Source organism: Ascaphus truei, chromosome 4, assembly GCF_040206685.1.
Source record: "Ascaphus truei isolate aAscTru1 chromosome 4, aAscTru1.hap1, whole genome shotgun sequence".
NCBI classification, from domain to species: Eukaryota; Metazoa; Chordata; class Amphibia; order Anura; family Ascaphidae; genus Ascaphus; species Ascaphus truei.
Window position 1 is genome coordinate 29,244,793 of NC_134486.1, and position 22,291 is coordinate 29,267,083.

Below are 22,291 nucleotides of genomic sequence, written 5' to 3' on the forward strand. Positions count from 1 at the left end.
AATGACTGCAAAATAGGCATTTGCACGTTTATTTGTGACGGCACTAATTCTAAACACAGCTTATAATACAAGAGAGAAAAAGACTCTTCCTCGACTGCACTCAATGCCCTGGATACCTTACACGAACACCTTAACTTTTAATTCGTATATCATATTCCAAATAAAAATAAGAGATACTTTTATTAAATCCCAGGTAGAATTTAAGACGTGTGACTATGTTAACCGAAGAAGCAGCAATAACTTCTCATACAGTGTCAGCACGCAGCCAGAGATCACAGTGAACCTTTTTAAAATATGTTGACCCTGTTGTGAGATGGTTAAGTGTCAATAAACATTCTTAAGAGCCTTCAATTATCTTGTATCAAATTGTGCTCCGGTCATCCTGGTATATGTATAATGTCTCAATTTACTGACTTCTGTAGTTATTGTGCCTGCTAGTAATAATGCCGCGAAAGCAGTTTGCAGTAGCCAGTGTTGTTCCACACTCAAACAGTCATTATATCCTAACTCTGCTGCGAACCTCTTGCTCCAGACGTCTTTGACATTTCTTTCTGATATTATTACTTGCACGCATACTGTTTATTGTTCTATATATGAGAGAAGGAAATAACTGCTTGCGTTTTCCACAACTGACAGCTTATTAAGAGCTCCAACTAATACAAATGATAGTAGTGAAAATAAGCAATTCTATCTGTCTCACATAAGTCATTACACATGTAACCCTCCCAGCCTGGCTTCTAGGCAGATTACATCGGGGTGCATTATATGGATACCCCATCGTGGGTTACCTCGACTGCAGCCCCCCCCCCCGACCCACAGCGTACCTAACACGGGGAAAAAATCCGGACGCAACTTTAAATTAAATGTTTTCTTGTTATTATAATACTGAAAAAAAACATTGCAATGCAGTCTGTTTATTTTATTCTTTTCAACAAAGACAAAGATACCCAATGATACATCAAATGTGACAAAATACATGGTTAAATACTTCAATGTCAGTATTCTCATGAGTAAGTGTAATTTAGTTAAACCCTTTGGCCAAAGCGTTATAAGCCTGCAGCCACGTCACGGCATGACCAGTATATGCAGCCACGTCACGGCATGACCAGTATATGCAGCCACGTCACGGCATGACCAGTATATGCAGCCACGTCACGGCATGACCAGTATATGCAGCCACTTCACGGCATGACCAGTATATGCAGCCATGTCACGGCATGACCAGTATATGCAGCCACGTCACGGCATGACCAGTATATGCAGCCACGTCACGGCATGACCAGTATATGCAGCCACGTCACGGCATGACCAGTATATGCAGGTCCTAACACTACCTGTGAAAATTCTTATTTACCTTATTTAACTGGGGGGGAAGTTAAGTATAGGCCTGGGGGTTAAGTATAGGCCTGGGGGGAAGGGGTTAAGTATGGGCCTGGCGGGGTTAAGTATATGTCTGTGGGGGTTAAGTATGGGTGTAAGGGGTACAGTATTGATGAGTATTAATTACAGTACCTCTTCAACCAGTCCAGGGGCTCTTCGCCGCAAGGGGGGCCTTCGATCGGTCCGGGGGGGGAGGCTTCAGCCAGCCCTGGGGGAACGGGGGACGACTCGGCGGACGATGCTGGTAGGGGAGGCGGAGGATGCCGGTAGGGGGGGGCAAAGGATGCTGGTAGAGCCTCGGGGGGCTAAGGATGATGGTAGGGCCTCGGGTGGGGGGGCTGAGGAGCCTGGCTGGGGAGGGCACGTCAAGGCCTGGCAGCCCGGGTGCCACTGGAGGAGACGGGCCATGGAGGATGCCGGTAGGGTGGGGGCAAAGGACGCTGATAGGGCCTGGTGGGGCCGAGGATGCCGGTAGGGCCTTTAGTGCCCATTTTTTTTTTTTTTTTTCCATATTTTTTTATTAGGCATTTAGATAATACAGTTTATCAGACATTTTTAACACTCCAATGAAAGTCATTTAACTTAGATGCTCTGAGTAAATGTCGGACCCGACCCCCTTGTTGCTTCGGAACCATCCGATTATTCAGGATCCCTAATTAATAAGGAGAAAAATAGCGTCCGTTACCTATTTCAGGAACGTTATGTTGTTAGGTCCAAATTAACGGAGCTCTGTAGATTTACCCCAATGGTGGATTAATTGAATACTTTGCACTTTTAGATTTATAACCCCTCCTTACCCGGCTCAAAAAGAGTGTCACATCAAGGTGTATTATTTATGTACAGGTGATGCTTAGTGCCTTTGTTTACCTTTCTCATGGTGCTGGCATCCGTGCAGGCTGGTATTGCCAGGTGTGATGGTAATGAAGAGCACCAGAAACTTTTCTCTCACAAACAGTATTTCTTGATTTACATATGGCATCATACTGTACACACTTCTTCTTTGGGTACCAATGTAGCATCCCAAAGAGACACATGGCTTGTCGCCTTGTTACTTCATGGATATCGGCAATCCCTTGCATAGCAGATGGGGCTTAACTACATCCCACCGGGACCTGCTTACATGGGTACATTCTCACTCGAGGATCCAGGATACACTGTGCAGAGCCCCCGTGGTCCTACTGGATGCAGGTGTGCTTGTGGACCTGTCATCTGAGCAGCTACATGGTGATACTCTGAGGCCCATATCCAAGGGACCTCATGTGAAGTACCATGCACCCTTTATTGGGTGGGACACACCTTACCCTCATCCTGTGGCCTATCTTAATAAACTGACACATTCCCTAAATGTAACAAAAGGTGGGCGTGGCTAGGTTTCTGCCTAGTAAGCCTGTACCATGTGATGGGAGAAAGGCATTACACTTTCCAAGCGCATAGTGTTAACCCTTTAAGGCCTTTAACCTTTTAAGTAAAAAAAAAAAGTAATCCCAAAGGCGGGATTACATATTTATAGTTTAAAATCTTTCTGTCTTTTAGAAAAAGACACAACTGGCAAATGTTCCCGATTTCAGGGACAGACGCATAAACATTTATGTATAAGGAATGTTAAGAGTTATTAAAAGAAAAATATTAAGTGCTGAGTATTGCCAAGTCAGCTATGTCTGCCTCTTGCCTCTCCTTGTGAGTGAGGGCACAAGAGCCCCGCCTGATTCTGATGATTTGTGAACCGTGGTCCTGCAGTAATATCTTATATAACAATTAGGGACATTTATGGAAGCTGTAGTTAATGCATTACATTTGACATCCATCCTTGAAAGATTTTTTTTAATTTTTTTTTAAACTACCTGGAAACATTTACTCAATCTTATATCAATGATAACTACTGTATGGCAGCTTGTGGTATAAACCGATGAAAAAGAATTTCACCTGAACTTTTTCAAAATACTCTGCTTATAACCCAAACTCTAGAGCAACCAAAGGCCTGCCATACATTGTTGATTTAAATCTTATGAACAACGGAGGATCGCAAAGTGAACCATCTCATTGTTTTCTTTACTGTTGGCCTGGAAGAGAAAATAAGTCTCGAGGGCTTAAACAAATGTATATCATAGCGCGCCCGCTGTCAGATTCCGGAATTCATTGACTAATAAGAGAACAATGAATTGTTCCCGAGTTCCACGAGGAAATATGACCCTGGTCACCTTCATATTATTCTTGTCCCCTTGCAAAATAAGCGTTCTTTTTCTGGTGCTCACGTTTCATTATATTCCAAACACAATGAAAACAACCTGAATTCTGCATTTTCTGTTCACCTTGAACTTATTATTTACTTGCCAAGAGAGTACAATTTTAAAAAACTAAATATAATCCGGGACAGAATTAGTTTGGTCCATTTGGATTTTTCATGCAAATCTGCCATCATTTAAAAGTTTAATCAACAGAAAAAATAGCTGTATCAAGTAATTGTTCAAATTCGTCGTAGTTTTTGGGATGGTAAAAAAACCTTCTTATACGGACATGGGAAATGATGCTAATTATCAATGTACATTATTATTTAAACAAATAAAACAACCAACTAACAGTTGCGTATGTATTTATTCTCTCGATTAAAAAAAATTAATTACCATCAAAATAAATATATAATAAATACATTTACAACATAGATGAAAAAATCAAACCGCGCTCATGTTTCCTAAAAAGGATCTTGAAGTACATCTGCCCCCCCCCTTCCTTGTTCCTCCTTTTCTGTATCCTATTTTTCTTTCTATCATCTATTTCATCTCTTTTTTTCTGTCTTTTTTCTTTTCTTTATTTTACCTTTCTTTCTTTTTCTCTAATTCTTCTCAGTACTTATTCTGTATATTTTTCCTCTTATCTCTTTTTTAATTCGGTTGGAAGGATCCTCCAAACTCCTTACTCATCTTCTTGCCCATTTTAAAGATGTACATGATTGTAATACAGTGGGTATACAATATATGGGAATTGAGAGGATCATGGGTAATATAAGAGCAGGAGATAGAGATCTCCAAATTGCCGAGAGAGAGCAATTTTGGATCTTTACCCTGCAGTCCAAATACCCAGGAGGCCTTAATGATTATATCGAACTTATACCTTTTTTGAGATAGATGGGTATTAGCTCTGTACTGTGATTTTATCTTTTAGTGCACACATAGGGATCCAGACCGTTGGCTGTATAGTTCCAGCCTCCCCACAAAGGCTTGAGCCAATTCCATCCGGCTCGCTCGAAGTGGGATGTGTGCTGGAAATACAGAGTACAGGCGATTGTGGTGGACTACTTTATACGGGTCCTGCGAGAAGCCGCAACCCGGAAGTGACATCTGTATTTTGCTGAGCCAGTTGGTCCCAGCGCGCGGGACTGAATTGTGAGTCTCAGCACTCACACCCCCTGCGCCTAACATCTAACCGAACTGGAAACCTGTGTACTGATCTCTACTGGATTTACTATATTTTATATGTAAGTTTTTACTTGTTATTACTTCATTTGTATATTACATGTACCTTGACCCTTGGTGCGCTTCTGTGTTTATTTTTGCAACATTTACAACATACACATAGGACAGTAAATAAAGAAGATCTCGATGCATTTAGGTAGTTACAGTATGAGAACGCTAAAGTATCTCACAGTTATTTTAATAATGCAGATGACTCTTCTATCCTCTGAGTAATCTAGTTACAGCAGTTTACAGTGTGTCTTGCTGGTGCTGAGCGACTTGAGCTGCTCTGGAATTTTGCATCATTTTTCTTTAGAACTGTAACAGGGTCTGGGAACACGTGTTACATAACAATAACCAGTACAGGTATCATTTCTGCGCTTTCCCCTAACAGATTGTGTTTCTCAAAACTAAAGAGCCCTGCTGTACGTAACAGCTTTTTGTGCTATTTACAATCTGCCTGCATCACTTAGCATATCTTTGTTGGGTAGGCAAGGGGTGGCCAACTCCAGTCCTCAGGGGGCCACCAACAGGTCAGGTTTTAAAGGATATCCCAGCTTCAGCACAGGAGGCTCAATCAGGTGGCTCAGTCAGTCATTCTGACTGAGCCACTGATTGAGCCACCTGTGCTGAAGCAGGGATACCCCTAATGCCTTGCCTGTTGGTGGCCGATTGGTTTGCCACACCTGGCCTACACGATTTGCCTGGATGCGCAAACGGCAGAGGAATAAGTGCTCGCAAAGTGAAATGACAAAATAGGAGGTAAACACGGGTGGGATTTTAAGTACAAACACACAATAGTTCAACGTTTATTCAACACGCTCCACAAATGTTGTTTTGACATTAAGATCAAGGTAAAAAAAAAAGTCCTGCCAAACATTTATCTCCGACTGTCTATTTGGGAGAAGCAGCAGAGAGGTAACATTTTATCATGAGATGTTTCAAAAACTCTCCTCTCTTTTTGAAAGTGTAAAACCTCTGAGAAGTTAGAGGTGGTGTAATTCAGAATGATGACAGTCACATGTAAGAGATCTCACTAGGAACCTACTTAAATTTAACAAAGACACTAAACTGGAAACCATTGCTGGAGTGGGAGGAGCAGAAACCCTAAATTTGATTTAAAAAAAGAATCCACGTGTCTTTTTATGGGTCTTCTTCAATACCCCCCGAAGAGGCAGACGGGGGTGATTCCATTAAAAAAAAAAAGAACATATTGGATTAGCATTCAGAAAAGAAACAAAAGAAAATGATAAACTCGCGTTTACCTTTTTGGTCTCACCAAGTTTCTTCTTTAATGTATCAAAAAAACAGCAACAGTACAACAAATATCAGAACACGCAAGGGAAGGTAAATCAGCAGACACAATGTTACATTTGCAAACTAGAGCAACGTTACAATGCCTCGTGACCCATTCGTCAGGCTGACTTTGACATTCCTTGTGTGTTCTGATATATTTTTTGTATGTACTGCATGTATCCAGTGGTATGGATGCAGGATCCTAGAACACCTAAGTCATATAAGGCAGGGTGAGTGCAAGTTTCAAGGCAATGGGAGTTTTCGGCTTATCGTGGTATGAAGAGACACTTCAGAGTTTATTGAATAAGCCACTATATTGTTTCATGGTGAAACCCTGAAGTTTTTATACATGTATTTAAATATGATTTCAAAGCTGTTTTTCCCAGCAAAAATGGACCAATGTACCATTAACACGAAGGAAAAGCACACACCTTAATTGGGCTATGAGAAAACTGGGAGCATGGGAATCAAACAAACAGAAAGAAAGAATAGTGCCGATTATTATTATATATTTTTTTACAATACAGAGTTACTTACTAGATGCCTACGATATTATAACAACCAATTTAGAGCAGCAGTCAATCATATTATTCTGAACTAGTACAGTATATCCAAATGAGCAGTAAAAATAAACACACTTTTACATTTGTTTCCATGTGCTACCCTGGCTTAGCTGGTTTCCCAATGTTTCTTACATACAGGGGCCTATTCTACTAGCCTCGATAACCAACTCATCGAGGCTACTAGAATAGGCCCTGCAGTATCTAATGTTGCATTGGAGTGGTTGTGCCGTACTCCTGTGAGTGTTTGGATGCTGCGATAACATAGCCACTGGATTTGAGCAGAAGCACAATCAGACGCTGGGTTACGAATACCGCTTGGAGCCGAGACAGAGAATGCTATCCGGCAACTTTGCCATAATAAAAAGAATACTGCGATTTATTAATGTAAAGATCTTTTCTTCGTGTAAACAAGCAGGAAACATTTAAACAACAGCTCTTAGCGGTGCCTTGTAGGATCAAAATACAGACTCAACAGAATGATGAATATGAAGTCGTCCGTTTACACTGGCTTACATGCTGTAAACCATTTTGTTTTTGCATTTAAGAGATACTTTATTTTCCTTTCCAACGCTGTTTTTACCACGTTTTTAAAAAATCTGACGCTCTGAGATATAAGCGTCTGAAATGTTAAGTGTCCGGGAGGTATAAGTGAAGGTTTCTCTGGATGACGGCGCATTGTCAAGGTTACCATGGTTACAGGCGCGAGAGATTATGAAAACGTGCTTTTTTAACACTGATAAACAAGGGAGGGGTGAGAAGCGCGGGACATGCTCAGGGGGATAGATAATAAAATGATATGGGTTAAATGCACATAGGCCTCTGTTGTTTTAAAGCAGCAATGCTGTTTGTTCTCCCAGGGGCGTGCAAACTGGGGGTTGCAACATTTTCTTGATTAATTAAAAGAAAATAGATTTTGCAAAGGCTTTTGATACGGTTTCACACAAGAGGTTGGTGTACAAAATAAAGAAAATTGGACTCAGTAATAATATATGCACCTGGATTGAAAACTGGTTAAAGGACAGACAGAGGGTTGTCATAAATGGAACTTTTTCAGGTTGGGTTAAAGTCGTGAGTGGAGTACCTCAGGGATCGGTACTGTGACCCCTGCTTTTTAACTTGTTTATTAATGACCTTGAGGTTGGGATCGAGAGCAAAGTCTCCATCTTTGCTGATGATACTAAATTGTGTAAGGTAATAGAATCAGAGCAGGATGTAATTTCTCTTCAGAAGGACTTGGAGAGACTGGAAATGTGGGCAGGTAAATGGCAGATGAGGTTTAATACAGATAAATGTAAGGTTATGCATTTGGGATGCAAGAATAAAAAGGCGACTTACAAATTAAATGGAGATATATTGGGGGAATCCTTGATGGAGAAGGATTTAGGAGTACTTGTAGACAGCAGGCTTAGCAATAGTGCCCAATGTCATGCAGTAGCTGCAAAGGCAAACAAGATCTTATCTTGCATCAAACGGGCAATGGATGGAAGGGAAGTAAACATAATTATGCCCCTTTACAAAGCATTAGTAAGATCACACCTTGAATATGGAGTACAATTTTGGGCACCAATCCTAAGAAAAGACATTATGGAACTAGAGAGAGTGCAGATAAGAGCCACCAAATTAATAAAGGGGGTGGACATTCTAACTTATGAGGAGAGGCTAGCTAAATTAGATTTATTTACATTAGAAAAGAGGCGTCTAAGAGGGGATATGATAACTATATACAAATATATTCAGGGACAATACAAGGAGCTTTCAAAAGAACTATTCATCCCACGGGCAGTACAAAGGACTCGGGGCCATCCCTTAAGGTTGGAGGAAAGGAAATTTCACCAGCAACAAAGGAAAGGCAGTTAAAATGTGGAATTCATTACCCATGGAGACTGTGATGGCAGATACAATAGATTTGTTCAAAAAAAGGTTGGACATCTTTTTAGATGGGAAAGGTATACAGGGTTATACCAAATAAGTATACATGGGAAGGATGTTGATCCAGGGATTAATCCGATTGCCAATTCTTGCAGTCAGGAAGGAATTAATTTTTCCCCTTAATGGGGTTTTTTGTTTGCCTTCCTCTGGATCAATAATTAAGTATAGATATAGGATAAAGTATCTGTTGTCTAAATTTAGCATATGTTGAACTTGATGGACCTACGTCTTTTTTCAACCTCATCTACTATGTAACTATGTAACTATGTAAGAGTCTGATAAAATATAGAATACTATGACCAGTCCCAATGTAAAAGTCCTCCGGGGTCTTTGCAGCCTGAACTCAGGAAACACCCCTTCCTTCAAAGATACCTGCAAAAAGAAGAACAGGCGCCCTCCTAGCGTATTAATAATACACAATTTAATGGTCTGGACTGGTAAAAATAGCTCACTCACAAACGTGGCTTGAAATCAGGCATGTTATGAGATATGCTCATGCTCCGTCTCTGTACGCAGCCCTGCACAATGCTTTAGCACGTTCCGGCGTTCACTGCTTTCCACAACCGGGTGTGGGCTGTGTCGCCTCCAAATCAGCTGCTCCGGCAACAGCAATGCCTCACTGCCGCTTCCTGGTACTTGCAGGCTTTCGCTTCTACTTGGAGCTGGGAGGCTTCTCTGCCTCTCCGCACGCGTATTGTTCGTGACACTATGCGTATTGGCAACCCTACGCGTTTCATCTAATCGACTTCATCACCCTCTCACTTATTCAACAGCACGTATCTCAGGTGTGTTCACAGGTATCTCTCAACGTTTTGTATAGAGTGTTGTGGGGGTATATAAGTCAATGGGTACTCTACGAAACAGTACAGTTCTCATCCTCCTCTCCCCCCGTTCTCACCACCCCCCCACCCCCCCCCACACCCTCTCCCCCCCCCCCCCCCACACCCTCTCCCCCCCCCCCCCCCCACACCCCCACTTGTTTTTTCTCTTTTCAGGGTCTGTATGGAATAGAGTTGCCAGACATCCTGTATATATGCGATTGTCCCTTATTTCATCGTCTTGTCCCAGAAAGGTCTGTCGGGATGCATAATTATCTCGTAATTTTGTGTCTTTACGTGAAATACCTGAACTTAAAATGACTGCCATGAAATCTTAAAAATGTAACAGATTTCTACTTGCGTGTAATAGTTACTTTTTCCGGGTAGATGACGCCTTACTTGGTAAAGTTGGGATACTGCCTGGTCATGTCATAATACCATGACACCCGCCCCTATCAGAGTTACTTTTTCTCCCACCGCCACCTGTTAGTTCAGCGAGCGTCTCTTCCATCCCGGCCAAGAGCAGAGAGGATAAAAACCAAAGACTATAGCGGTCAAGCGGGAGATAGCATTCAGCACAAAGCTTTTGCAAATCATTCATCCCTCATAATGATGTCACACTTTCATAATGTATATCGGTGCCCGTATTATAAAACGTATATTTGGCAGCCCTAGTAAGGAAGTAATGCTGAGACATACTTAACGTCACATTATTGGAAGCTAATCTATGCTTGTGATGCGTATACTTAGCTTTCTGGTATGCGTTTACCCAGGGGTACGCAAACTGGGGGGGGGGGGGCGCAAGACTTTTTTGGAAGGGCGCGGCTCACTTTCCTGGCTTCACTCCACGCTCTCCATGGCAAGGCGCTCGTTGCCATGGACACGCGGTGTCAAATGATGCCGCGGGTCACGTGATGTCACATGACCCCTTGGCATAATTTAATGCTTCATTACAGGTAAGGGGGGGGGGGGCGCGCGACACAAGGGGAGAGCAGGCATGGGGGCGCAGCGCATGCAGTTTGCGCACCCCTGCGTTAACCTCAGAGAAAATAACTGTTCTAGGAAACATCACGTTATGAGCCCTGATTTAACGAAGCTGTGTGAATCTAGCCCTTAGTCTTTTAATATCAAGATAACTAGCTGAATACATGTGTTTATATAACGTGAAACTGGAAGATGTTGTGAGACACTTTGTGATTCAACTACATTTTTATTCCCACGTAATGTATATTTTAAACTATGAAAGATTGCTACTACTAATTTAACTCACACACCGTCTACTTCTCAGCAGTAACAATGTCTCCTGTAGTATATGAATCGCATAACAAATCATGTTGATATCAATTCTATTGCTATGGCAACGGTGGAATCGTAACTGTCTTAAAAATAGCAGGTTGACTAGCTCATGTGTAAGGTTATGTGCATGTTTGTTGCATAAAACATGGAAAACCACTCCCTCCCCCCCCCCCCAAAAAGAGAAATGGGAAAAGTAAACAACAAAAAACACCAATAGTAAGAAAACAATAAATCACAATACTGGCTGAAATATTTACATTACAGAGAATATCAAGTAAATCTGATAGATGAAGCTACCTATAGTTTAGAAAATTCTCTGCCATTATAGGGTTGCCCCATTTCAGTTTATTTAATACGGGACGCCAAAATCCCGTTTGAAAATGTGACGTCATATTGAGTGATGAATGGTTTGCAAATGCTTTGTGCTGAATGGCATCTCCCACTTGACCGCTATATTCTTTGGGTTTTATCCTCTCTGCTCTTGGCCGGGGCGGGGAGAGACGTGCACTGAGCTAACAAGTGGCAGTGGGAGAAAAAGTAACGCTTATAAGGGTGGGGGCCATGGTATTAGGAGATAATAATAATATGTTCTTGTATAGTGCTGCTAGTTTACATAGCGCTTTACAGAGACATTTTGCAGGCACAGTCCCTGCCCCGTGGAGCTTACAATCTATGATTTTGGTGCCCGAGGCACAGGTAGATAAAGTCATTTGCCCAAGGTCACAAGGAGCTGACACCGGGAATTGAACCAGGTTCCCCTGCTTCAAACTCAGTGCCAGTCAGGCTCACTGAGCTGCTCCTTGTCAGGAGATGACCAGGCAGTGGCCTAACTTTATTATTTTAATCATTTAGTAAGGCGACATCTATCGGAAAAGGTAACTATTACACTCAAGTAGAAATCTATTACGTTTTTATGACTGATTTCATTACAGTAATTTCAAGTTCAGGCATTTCATGTCAAGGCAGTAAAATACGGAATAATTCTGCACAACGGGACAAGTCAATGAAATAAGGTACGTCTGGCAACCCTAGTATAGAAAACAAAAAAGGTATCGAAGAATAAAATGTAGTGTTCTGTTCTAAGTCTAGTTCCCAAAATGTGTTCTAGGTGTAATTGTAATTCCTTTTGTTAACATTATCTGAACCAGGGGTCCTCTGGCATTAAGCTGCACTATTTTTTAATCCCGCTGCACTTACTCACACAGACTGCAGCCGCGATCGGCGGTCTGTAGGGGAGCGATGGGATGCATGGGGGGACGGGGCCATGACGGGGGGGAGGGGGCACGGCCTTGGCGGGGCATATCTGCCCTTCCATTGGCTGCCTGCCGAGCATGTGACCGCTTTGCGGCAAGACAAAATTCTTGTTTTCTCTGCAGGCGTACGCCTCACAGCGTTTTGCGTGCCCACACACACACGGCCACTGGGGCCTTCCCCATAGAGGGCTGTGCTGTTGTGTGTGGCGCGCACGCCGCAGCACGCGTCGCAGCGGCCACTGGGGACCTGGCCTAAGAGGCTAAGACAGCAAAACAGGATAAGCCAAAAAGTTCCGTATTTACCTAATGGTGCTATGCTATCAGACAGCTTCCAGTGTCAGAACACACCTCATGACAAATGTAAGGGGTCTTCCGGTGCTGGAAGGGGCCTCTGGAATAGCACTGCTTAGTAGATATGGGCCTAAATGTCTAAGGCTGTAACCCCAGTTATTGCAGTATAGTTTGACACAGAGGTGGATATGTATCAAGTTTTGCAAATTGGTGAATTGCTCCAAAAACAGGTGCAGATTGCATCCTTTTCACTGTGCACGTACTTTGCGTCAATGTACTGTATCAATGTGCTTTGCTCCAGCTTTCTTTCAATTGCGTCTATCAGCCTTTTTGGAGAGTGGTTATAAGAGCAGTAAGGAAAATACGTTCGTCCTAATTCTCTACAGCGGAGACACCACTGAGCCGATAACTGGTGCAGTTCTCATTTCTATATGCATAGCAAGTACACAAATACTTTATGGTGAGTAGAAGAGAGACACAAGCCCTCCCCCGTGCAGCAATGATAAAGAACACCTATAATCACATTCACAGACACGTAAGCCTGTCTTACCCCGTACTCAAACTGCATACAGGTGGTCCTCGCTACCCAAGGTTTCACTTTACAACGAATGGCATATCCAACGCTTTACAATGCAACCCTAAGGGCAATTTTTCGACGTCTGAATGCGTTATCCAACGCTCACCGCCACTGATTAACATGGGACTCACTTTACAACGGTTTTACTATCCAACGCTACTTCCAGAGCCGAATCCGTTGGATAACCGAGGACTGCCTGTACAGTGCTTCCACTGCAGCCAGGGATTCTGGGAAATGACATGCAAATGTCAGCACTTTATCATTATTTCCATCAAATAACTCTGCCAGACCTGAGGTGACATTCTCCTCTGCTGCTTAGAGATCAACGCCAAATGAAGAAACAATCTAATAAGCTTCATACATACACCGCTGGGATACATTGACACGAGTGTCAATATTTGCTCTCTGTTTTACAGGAAATGGTACCTCTGTTTTATATACCATATCCCCCGGAGTGTCTCTCAGACATATATTGCGGCTACTGTATGTATCAAAGTCTCCCAGATGCAAAGCCGCTCTGGTGTCTGCCCAAACTCCAACCCTAACAACCATTGAAATCAATAGAGCTTCATATTTTTGGTGCTACTGTATATTTGCCGCCAGCTTTACATCAGTTCTGCGACCGTCGGTCTTTTACACTGGAGGAGATGTTTCGATGTAAAGAAAGTGTGAATAGAAGTGTGTTTGGGCGCATGTCTCCATGCAGTATAATTAAAGAAAGTATTTCTCACATTTGAAGCAAATTGTTACCCAGGAGAGTGTAGCTCGCTTCAGAACTTAGTGTATTTTTTTTGTGTGTGCAAATACATGATAAAAAAGTGGCGCCGGTCTAAATTATATGTAATTTTAATATATTATTTAATAATTTACTGTACTGTTAAATGTAAAGGAATATTGTAATCACTGTGAAGTGGTATTTTCTGGTCTGGTTGAAATGTATTATGTTTTGTTATGGAAAACGTCATAAGAATTTTCAACGCTAACAAAATAAGTGCCGCACGAGGAGGCAGATTTTGTTATATCTGATTATAATCCATGTATCATGTAACTAACATCCTGTTGGCACTCCCCAAATCGCAGAGCTTATCCACATCGCACAGAACTCGGAGCAAAGATCTTGATGCATTGAAAAAATTAGCATCACTTTTCCTCCAAATTTGCCTTGATACATCAACCCCAATGTCTATTTTTAAAGCATAATCACATAGATATTCGATTTTTCGATCATCTTGTTACAGTACTGCAAACTGTGATTGTTTTCATTTCTATATATACTGTAGCAAATGAAAGATCTCACTTTTTTTAAAGCTGCAGACCAAGCAATATATGCGATTTTTAAAATAAATCAGTTCTGTACTATGAGAATATACGTGTAGCATTTTAAAAAAACAACTCTGAATGTCTTTTTATGTATTACTAGCTTTTGTACCCGGCTTCGCCCGGGGAATGTATCTCCCCGCCCCCCCCCCCCCCCGCTGTTACATCTTCCCCCGCTGCCGCCACATCCCCCCCCCCACCACCGTTGGTACATCTCCCCCGCTGCCTGAACATCTCCCCCCCCCCCCTCCCCGCTGCCGGCACATCTCCCCACGCTGCTGCCGCATCTCCCCTCGCTGCCGGCACATCTCCCCGACCCCCCTCCCCAGCTGCCAGCACATCTCCCCGACCCCCCTCCCCCGCTGCCGGCACACCACTCCGCGCTGCTTTAGGCTGCGGCCACACTGCCGCTGAGCTCACTCATGCTTGAGAACGGTGACATCACCATGAGCGATCGTCTGTCCTGCAATTTTTTTAGAGCAGGAGCGGGGGGGGGGGGGGAGGGCTATTAGGGGAGGGGGCTGTCTCTGTGTCTGTATGTGTGTGTCTGTCTGTCTCTGTGTGTCTGTGTGTCTGTGTGTCTGTCTGTCTATGTGTGTCTGCCTCTGTGTGTGTCTCTGTGTGTGTGTGTGTCTCTGTGTCTCTTTGTGTGTGTGTCTCTCTGTGTCTCTATTTTCCCTCTACAACATTCCCTCCCCTCTCCCCCCCCCCATTGTTCTCTCTCTCCCCCCATTGCTCGCTCTCTCTCCCCCCCCATTTCTCTCTCCCTTCCCCCTCTCTCTCTCCTTTCTCTCCCTTACCCTCTCTCTCTAGCCCCCTTCTCTCCTTTCTCCCCCCTCCCACTCCGTGTCCCCCCTCCCACTCCATTTCCCCCTCCCACTCTGTTCCCCCCTCAATCTGTTCCCCCCTTCACTCTGTTCCCCCCTCACTATTTTCTCCACTCACTCAGTTCCCCCCTCACTCCATTTCCCCCATCACTCTGTTTTCTCCCCCCCTCACTCCATTTCTCCCCCCTCCCTCCCTCACTCACTCAGTTTTCTCCCTCACTCACTCTGTTTTCTCCCCCCCTCCCTCCCTCACTCCGTTTTCTCCCCCCCTTACTCACTCCGTTTTCTCCTCCCCCTCACTCCCTCCGTTTTCTCCCCCCCTCCGTTTTCTCCCCCCCACTCACTCCGTTTTCTCCCCCCCCTCACTCCGTTTTCTCCCCCCCACTTACTCCGTTTTCTCCCCCCCACTCACTCCATTTTCTCCCCCCCTCACTCACTCCATTTTCTTCCCCCCGCACTCACTCTGTTTTCTTCCCCCCTCACTCACTCTGTTTTCTTCCCCCCTCACTCACTCCATTTTCTTCCCCCACCTCACTCCGTTTTCTTCCCCCCTCACTCTGTGTTCTCTCTCCCCCTCTCTCCGTTTTCTTCCCCCCTCCCTCACTCCATTTTCTTCCCCCCCACTCACTCCGTTTTCTCCCCCTCCCCCCCTTCAGCACATCTCCCCTGCACATCTCACATCAGACACAGCTCTGAAGCACTGACACTCCCCCTCCCTTAGTAGCCACGCCCCCTGCTCCTGCACTAAGAGATTTGCTGGACATTAGAATGTCCATAATTTGGGAGGTGAGTCACATTCGAAGCTCAAAATAGTTGCGTTGACCTACAAATCCGCCGCAGAATGTACAGTGAAAGTTTCATTGTGCTATGTGGTGCCGTTTGTGAGATATCGATACTTCTGACATACAAACGGAAAACTTAGAATTATAGTATAGATAATGTAACAAGCCTTTCTTGTTTCTATAGCAACAAAGTCAGATCCCCTTCTTCTGAAACAGAATACTCCTCTGCATTCATTTAGTGAACCCCCGAACCAAATCTTCACCGATCGATCACAGGAAAACAGATCGATCGGCAACTTAACTAATTACTCATCATTGTGTGGATGGGATTGATGCACAAATCAAAGGGGAAAAAACAAACAAACAAACAATCAAAAAATGCAGCTAGGATTCCTGCTTTAAACTACAAAAAATAATAAAAAAGCCAAATCTATCCAGGCCAGGATATTCACTTTGGCTTCCTATATTGCTAAGGCAACATAGAAAACCTAATTGTCCCACTTCAGAACCCTGGATAAGGCTAACAATGTTTCTGCTACCTGGTGTTACAGTATGTGCTTACCTAACACCAGGAACAACAAGACCCATAACCAACATAGCGTTACGTACCGCGTTCACTTTAACAGAATGCTGTAGAGATGCGACGAGGTGGTCCATGCCTCATTTGCATATCGTTAGCACTAACGTCCGTTAATGTTAACGACAGGCCATCTTAGCTTTAAGACAACACGTAATGCCTCGTTAGGCAGCTTTGAAGATCCCCGTCATCACTTAACAAGATGATAACTGAAGTTACTGCCTCGTTACGTCACTAAAGGAGCTTTGTGGATCTGCCCCTTGGAGGGGTAAGTGTGGGGGGTAGGTGTTGGGGACGGTTATTCCCGCAGGATACAATAAATAGATTGCTCTTCTTCAATGTATTCCAGTTCACTATAGAAGTGAATGGGTTAACCCAGGATGAAGAACTCTTACCTTTAAATGAGGAAAGAAAGGAACTGATTTTATTGGGAGCTAATTGTGCACCATGGATTTGCCACTAAGGATAGCTTGTTGTTATATGGTCTTTGCTCCACCTGTACATCTCCTGTGAGGCACAACATCCAGTAAAGGGAAATCTCAAGGTCCCTCTACACAGCTACGATTACACAGTGCCTCATTTATTTAACGTCTTCACTGCCAGAGGCTAAACCAAACACAACAAGCATCAAGGACAATGCAGATTTGCCAACTACATAAGAGGGGGTGATGTATCAAGGCAAATTTGGTACAACAAAGATGCAAATTGAGCCATTTTCATCATGCGTCCACTTGTGTCAAGTTATCAATATATTTAGGTTGTGGCTTTAGATTTTACACCATGTGATTTAGAAAGTGGCAATAGGAGGACATAGAGACTAGTTACTTGATGCACAGATTATAAAATGTTTTTACATCAAAAATAAATCCACCTATTCTGCAGTTGTATAAACGTTTCTATCGATTTGCGTCACGTGTGGGAGACCCTCTAACATTTGACATTCGCCTCTGAGGACGGGACCTCAAGACTTGAAAGTATACACAAGACAACCGTGATGTGTTAGTCCGGTGAAAGGTATCACAACTTGCAAAGTATCCTACATTTCTGAGACTAATTCGGCTGCTAGCAGCCTTCAACGAATTACATGCGAGGCAAAACCAAGCAGGAAATTGAGCAATCTGTTAAAAGTAACTTTTATTCGCCCTTACTGTACTTTGTTATTACATTTCTCCAGTCCCGCTAAAAATAATAATAGGTAAGTGTTTGATATATCAGTATATTGTATTTGGACAACATTTGTATTATGCTAGCCAATTATTTTGAAAACAATAAAGACATACAATACAAAAACAAATGTTGTACACAAAAAATACAATGTAACCATCTTTACTGCTCAGTGACTGAATACTGCTCAGCATAGGTTGGTAAGAGTAGTGAAAACACCATTAAAATAGCAGTGATTTATGCTCAAACTAAACAACTTTCCAGCTGTATAAGGGAGCCAGACCACCGGATAATGAGCTGAAAAGGTGTCCCCCCCCCCCCCCTGTTTTACCCTTATTAAAGTTCCCTCAACTCAATGGCTGTCACTGAGACTGTCACTTCATTATCCTACCAGATCTGCCACACTGGATCTTTAACAGGTTAGTCAGTGGCTTTGGCATTAGGTGGGGGGTGGGAGAAGACAGATCCATTAACTCCCTAGCTGCCAGGGGCGCCTGCCACGCATTGCTTTGCTAGCCCCTGTTGCAGAAGAGGGGGGGTTAAAATACACCTCTTTAAGAGATATAAAAATAGTAGTGATTCTCAGTGTCACTGATTGCCATCACACCATTGGTCTTAGCACGGTGTACAGAGTTGGAATTGGAAGCCTTCAGAGAAAAGACAAGACAACTTTGGAAAGATTCCCTTTGATCCCACACACAAACCAACTGAGAACACACTGATTTCTATCCCAATACAGGCTCAGATCTGCCCATAAGACAATAAGGGGTCACTGACTAGAAGGGAATTACAGCAAAGAAAAAAGTCACCAGAGAACCTATTATATCTGGGATATCAGACACCTTACAAACATCATCCATCCGAGAGAATAGCGCTCTCTTTCCACCCCACACAGAGCAGGAGGCAGGAGACTCACACAGAGCAGGAGGCAGGAGACTCACACAGAGCAGGAGGCAGGAGACTCACACAGAGCAGGAGGCAGGAGACTTACCCAGCCCTGGCACAAAAGTATTGAGGAACAGGCAGATGACAGCTACTGGGAAGGGCATGTAAGGAATGGCAGCTCGCAGGGGTCCCTTCTTCTCTCTGACCTGGACCACGACCCCACTGGCAGACGTGCCCCTCTCTATCATGTCCCCTTCTTTGATGTCCATGTTCTCTGTTCCTGAGGTTGCCCTGTCGTTGTGATTAAGGTGTCAGTGATGTGTAAGACCCGCAGCGAGGAGATGTGAGTCCTGCAACTTGGTGTCAGGTTGTGGGGTCAGATGGTGAGAGACTACAAGGAATACTGCTCCTCCTCCCTCTCTCTCTTACTCCCTCTCTCTTCACGTCCTCCTTCTCTCTCTACCTCCTCATTCTCTCTCCATCTTTCCCTCTTTCTTCTCTCCCTCCCTCTTCTCTCTCTCCCTCCCTCTTCCTTCTCTCCCCCTCCCTCCCCCCTCTGGCTCAGAGCAGACAGGGAGAAGCTTCCACCAGGAGTGTCTGAATTAAAGAGACTGCTCATTCATGTTTGTTTTATTATTATTTTATTCATCATATTTTCATGGATGCTTTGCAGATATCATTCAGTTCCTTTGCTTCCAGTCTGTTCCTTTTATTTGTGTATAGGTTTTTTCCTGAAGTTTTTTTTTTCTTGGCATGGTTACTTTTTGAAGAGATAGTATATACAGTACTGTAGTTTAATATATAGCACATTCCACTATATGTTTACATTATTGCAAACCTTAAAGGAGCAGTTCCCCTTGCTCAATTAACATTTTTACTCCTCACCTTTTTTTGTACATGCTTGGGAAGCAGGGGATTCCCAGAGCTAGCTGGTGTTAATATCAGTTCTGGAGTCCCCCTGTTTCCTATCCCCTGAGCTGATAACACTGTGGTTTAGCTCCAGGGACCATGTGGTTCCCAATATACATACCTGTAAAAACTAGCAGCAGTACCGTCTCCTCCAGGGGAAACAAAATGGCCGATTAAACCTTCCTCACTACACGGACCAATAGCCAATGACATTCCGGCTTCCCTTTGGCCCGCTGTACAAGTGGGGATTTAAATATGCAGAAGTATTGCCGTCAGCTTTACAGGTATGTTTCTCTGACCCAGGGAGTGCCCAGAGCCAAAATTAACACAGTTCAGCTCCTGGACCCCTTGCTTTAAAGGGGTGGCCTGCACCTTTAATTTTATTATTAGGTTTTAGCCCAGTCCTGGAGTCCCCATTTTCCATACAACTGTTGAGAACCCGAATGCACCAGGATTACAGTTAGAAAATAGAAACCAGATCTAAATCTCATGATGACACAGGATATAGGGATGCCAGATAACTTCTCCAAAAATACTGGACACAATGGTGAAAGGTGTGACACGCTCGAGAGACAGACAGGCACACACACTCACATACACCACTCCATGCTGTTTCCTTCTCTCCTTGGCGCCACCCTCAGGCTCCTTACATTACCCCCAGATCCCTTTTACCTCTGCACAACAGGCTATTTATCATTAGCCTGTTGTGCAGTGGTAAAAGGGATCTGTGGGAGACTTCCTTGTTGTCTTCTTATTTACTTGCCTTGCCAGTACCATCCCTTTGCACCGGCTACAGTATTTACTATCTGGTGAGCTAGTAGACTATCAGTTATCCTTACATTACCCAGCAGCCGCCAATCAGGATAGAGGAAGCTGCCCAGCCCCCCAGCAGCAACCCTGCTCTCTCCCTGCTCAGTGAAATTGGACAGCCATTCAATGAATGCCTTTTCTTTTATAAGAGTTCCTGGCGGCCATTCCCATACTGCACTTTCATCCACGCCCAGTCAGCACCTAACCACGCACTATCTATATGGCTGAGAGACTAAACAATGATGTTTCTGTAACTCATTTTATGTGATTCATAGCCGGTGTTTGGGGGTTACATTCATAATCTTAACCTAAGCACATTTTGAAGAATGGGAGGTGGGTTCAGTGCGACTTGATTTATATGGGAGCTGTTGTGATATCATTATATACAAATTACTGCCATACAGGCCTGGAACACTTTGCCGAACCCTCTAGAAGCAAAAGGACGGCAGGTTTGGAATCCAAAGGAACAAATAAAGATCAGGAAGGAGGAAGAGCACAATGAGTAGATACAGTACTATTTTAATCCAATAAAAGGTATTCCATGCCTTATCGCCTTTATAATGTTTATTATGGAAAATAGAGGGCTCAACAGATCCACAGCTCTAGTCTCGATGTTCCAAATAGGAAGCATTCATGCAGTGTACATATGATTAATTTCTTGCACGGAGGCTGTTGCATATGACCTTTTGCTGTCCCAAAAGCTTACAGTAAATATTATATCTAAAGCTCCTTCAGGTGCCTTACTCCTTTATATAATTGTATACGTTTTGACATGGCCTTTCAACAAACGAGGGCAGCTTTGCTTTATGAATTGATGCAGCATGAAAGATTTGAAATATATTTAGTTATTTTCCATTTGGCTATTGCTAAATGCTCCAACTTCTATAAGGATAGTACTGTATGTCATCCAGGAAAGGGGGGCTCAACTTTAGCATGCCTTTACTCCTTCTCGAATGAATTGGAGTAAAGGTGTGCTAAAACTTAGCACCCTTTTGTGGATCTGGGCCCCATTGTTATCTGACCAGAAGAAGGAGTGAAAGAAAACCTGTATTGCCCGTTACTGAGCGTTAACTACAGTGGCGGCCGTCTTTAGTCTCCTGCGGCCGTTTCCCCGCGATTTTTGAAATCGCGGGCAGATGCGGCATGTTTTCCTTTGTTTTCGGCGCCACGGGCGCTTTCAATGTTAAGCGCCATTAGCACTGAACGGGAAGTGCGGCTGACGCGCGGCCAAGTCCGTTAGAAACAGAAAACATCCCAGAATTTTTATGGGGATGTTGGAGGTTTAAAGGGGCCGTGATAGTAGATTCCTCTGTCTTACTATGAAGAAAGTATACAAAGGAACAGTATAAGTGGTAAACATTACTGTGACATAAATCCGCTATCTCTGCACTAATTATTTGTGGCAGAATGGAAGTATAAACCCAGCTGCTTGACAGGGAAGCTAAAATGAGACGCTTTCGGAATCTGATCAAAGATCCCCAGGTCCTGGGAGAGATTAACAAGAGGTTCGACCCCCCCACTACTTTCCCAATGCTTCCGGGCGGTACCTCCACCTTTCAAACGTATAGGGTTTGCCTGGTAAGGTCAGGGCCAGTTGCAGGGCATTAGTAGCAAAAAGTGAACAATATTGCGCAAACTTATTGTGACTTTTATATAGATTATAATGGGATAAAATCTTATATAGATATGTGTTATATATATATATATATAAAAAGTGATAAACCCCTTCAATAAACCGTAAAATGAATACGTTTTTATAATAATAGTGAATAATATATGTAAAGTGATATTAATATAAATATATTTATGTTTTGTGACACAAGTGAATTGTATAACACACTACCAGAGAGTCTGCCGCCAGTCAAGAAAGATGGCTCAACATCTTGTAGGGCTGATAAAGAGAAACAAAAGACAGCGCACAGCTCTCATTGTGTAGTAGATTATATTAAATGAATAGTAGAATAAGGGTAAGTATTGCACGTACATCCAATAAAGTGTTAACAAGCGTTACATGTCAGGTACATGTTACCCTATGGCGCACAGCTGCTCCCTTCCGATCCCCAGCAATTCGATCAGCTCCTCTGTCTTTGTCGAAAAGCGTCCAGTTGTTCCTGGCTCTCGATCAGCGGGATCCCGGCGGGGTTACTGCTCCTCGCAACAGTGCAATG

General features: G+C 43.5%; 1 protein-coding gene across 1 annotated transcript in view; it reads right to left on the reverse strand.

The window, feature by feature from the left end:
- Positions 1-18,907, reverse strand: part of STUM (stum, mechanosensory transduction mediator homolog) — a 92,415-nt gene extending 73,508 nt beyond the window's left edge. The window contains exon 1 of the mRNA XM_075595484.1: positions 18,511-18,907. Within this exon, the coding sequence (XP_075451599.1) occupies positions 18,511-18,673 (163 nt within the window). The 5' untranslated portion in view covers positions 18,674-18,907. The remainder of the gene's footprint in view (positions 1-18,510) is intronic.
- Positions 18,908-22,291: the final 3,384 nt, after the last annotated feature.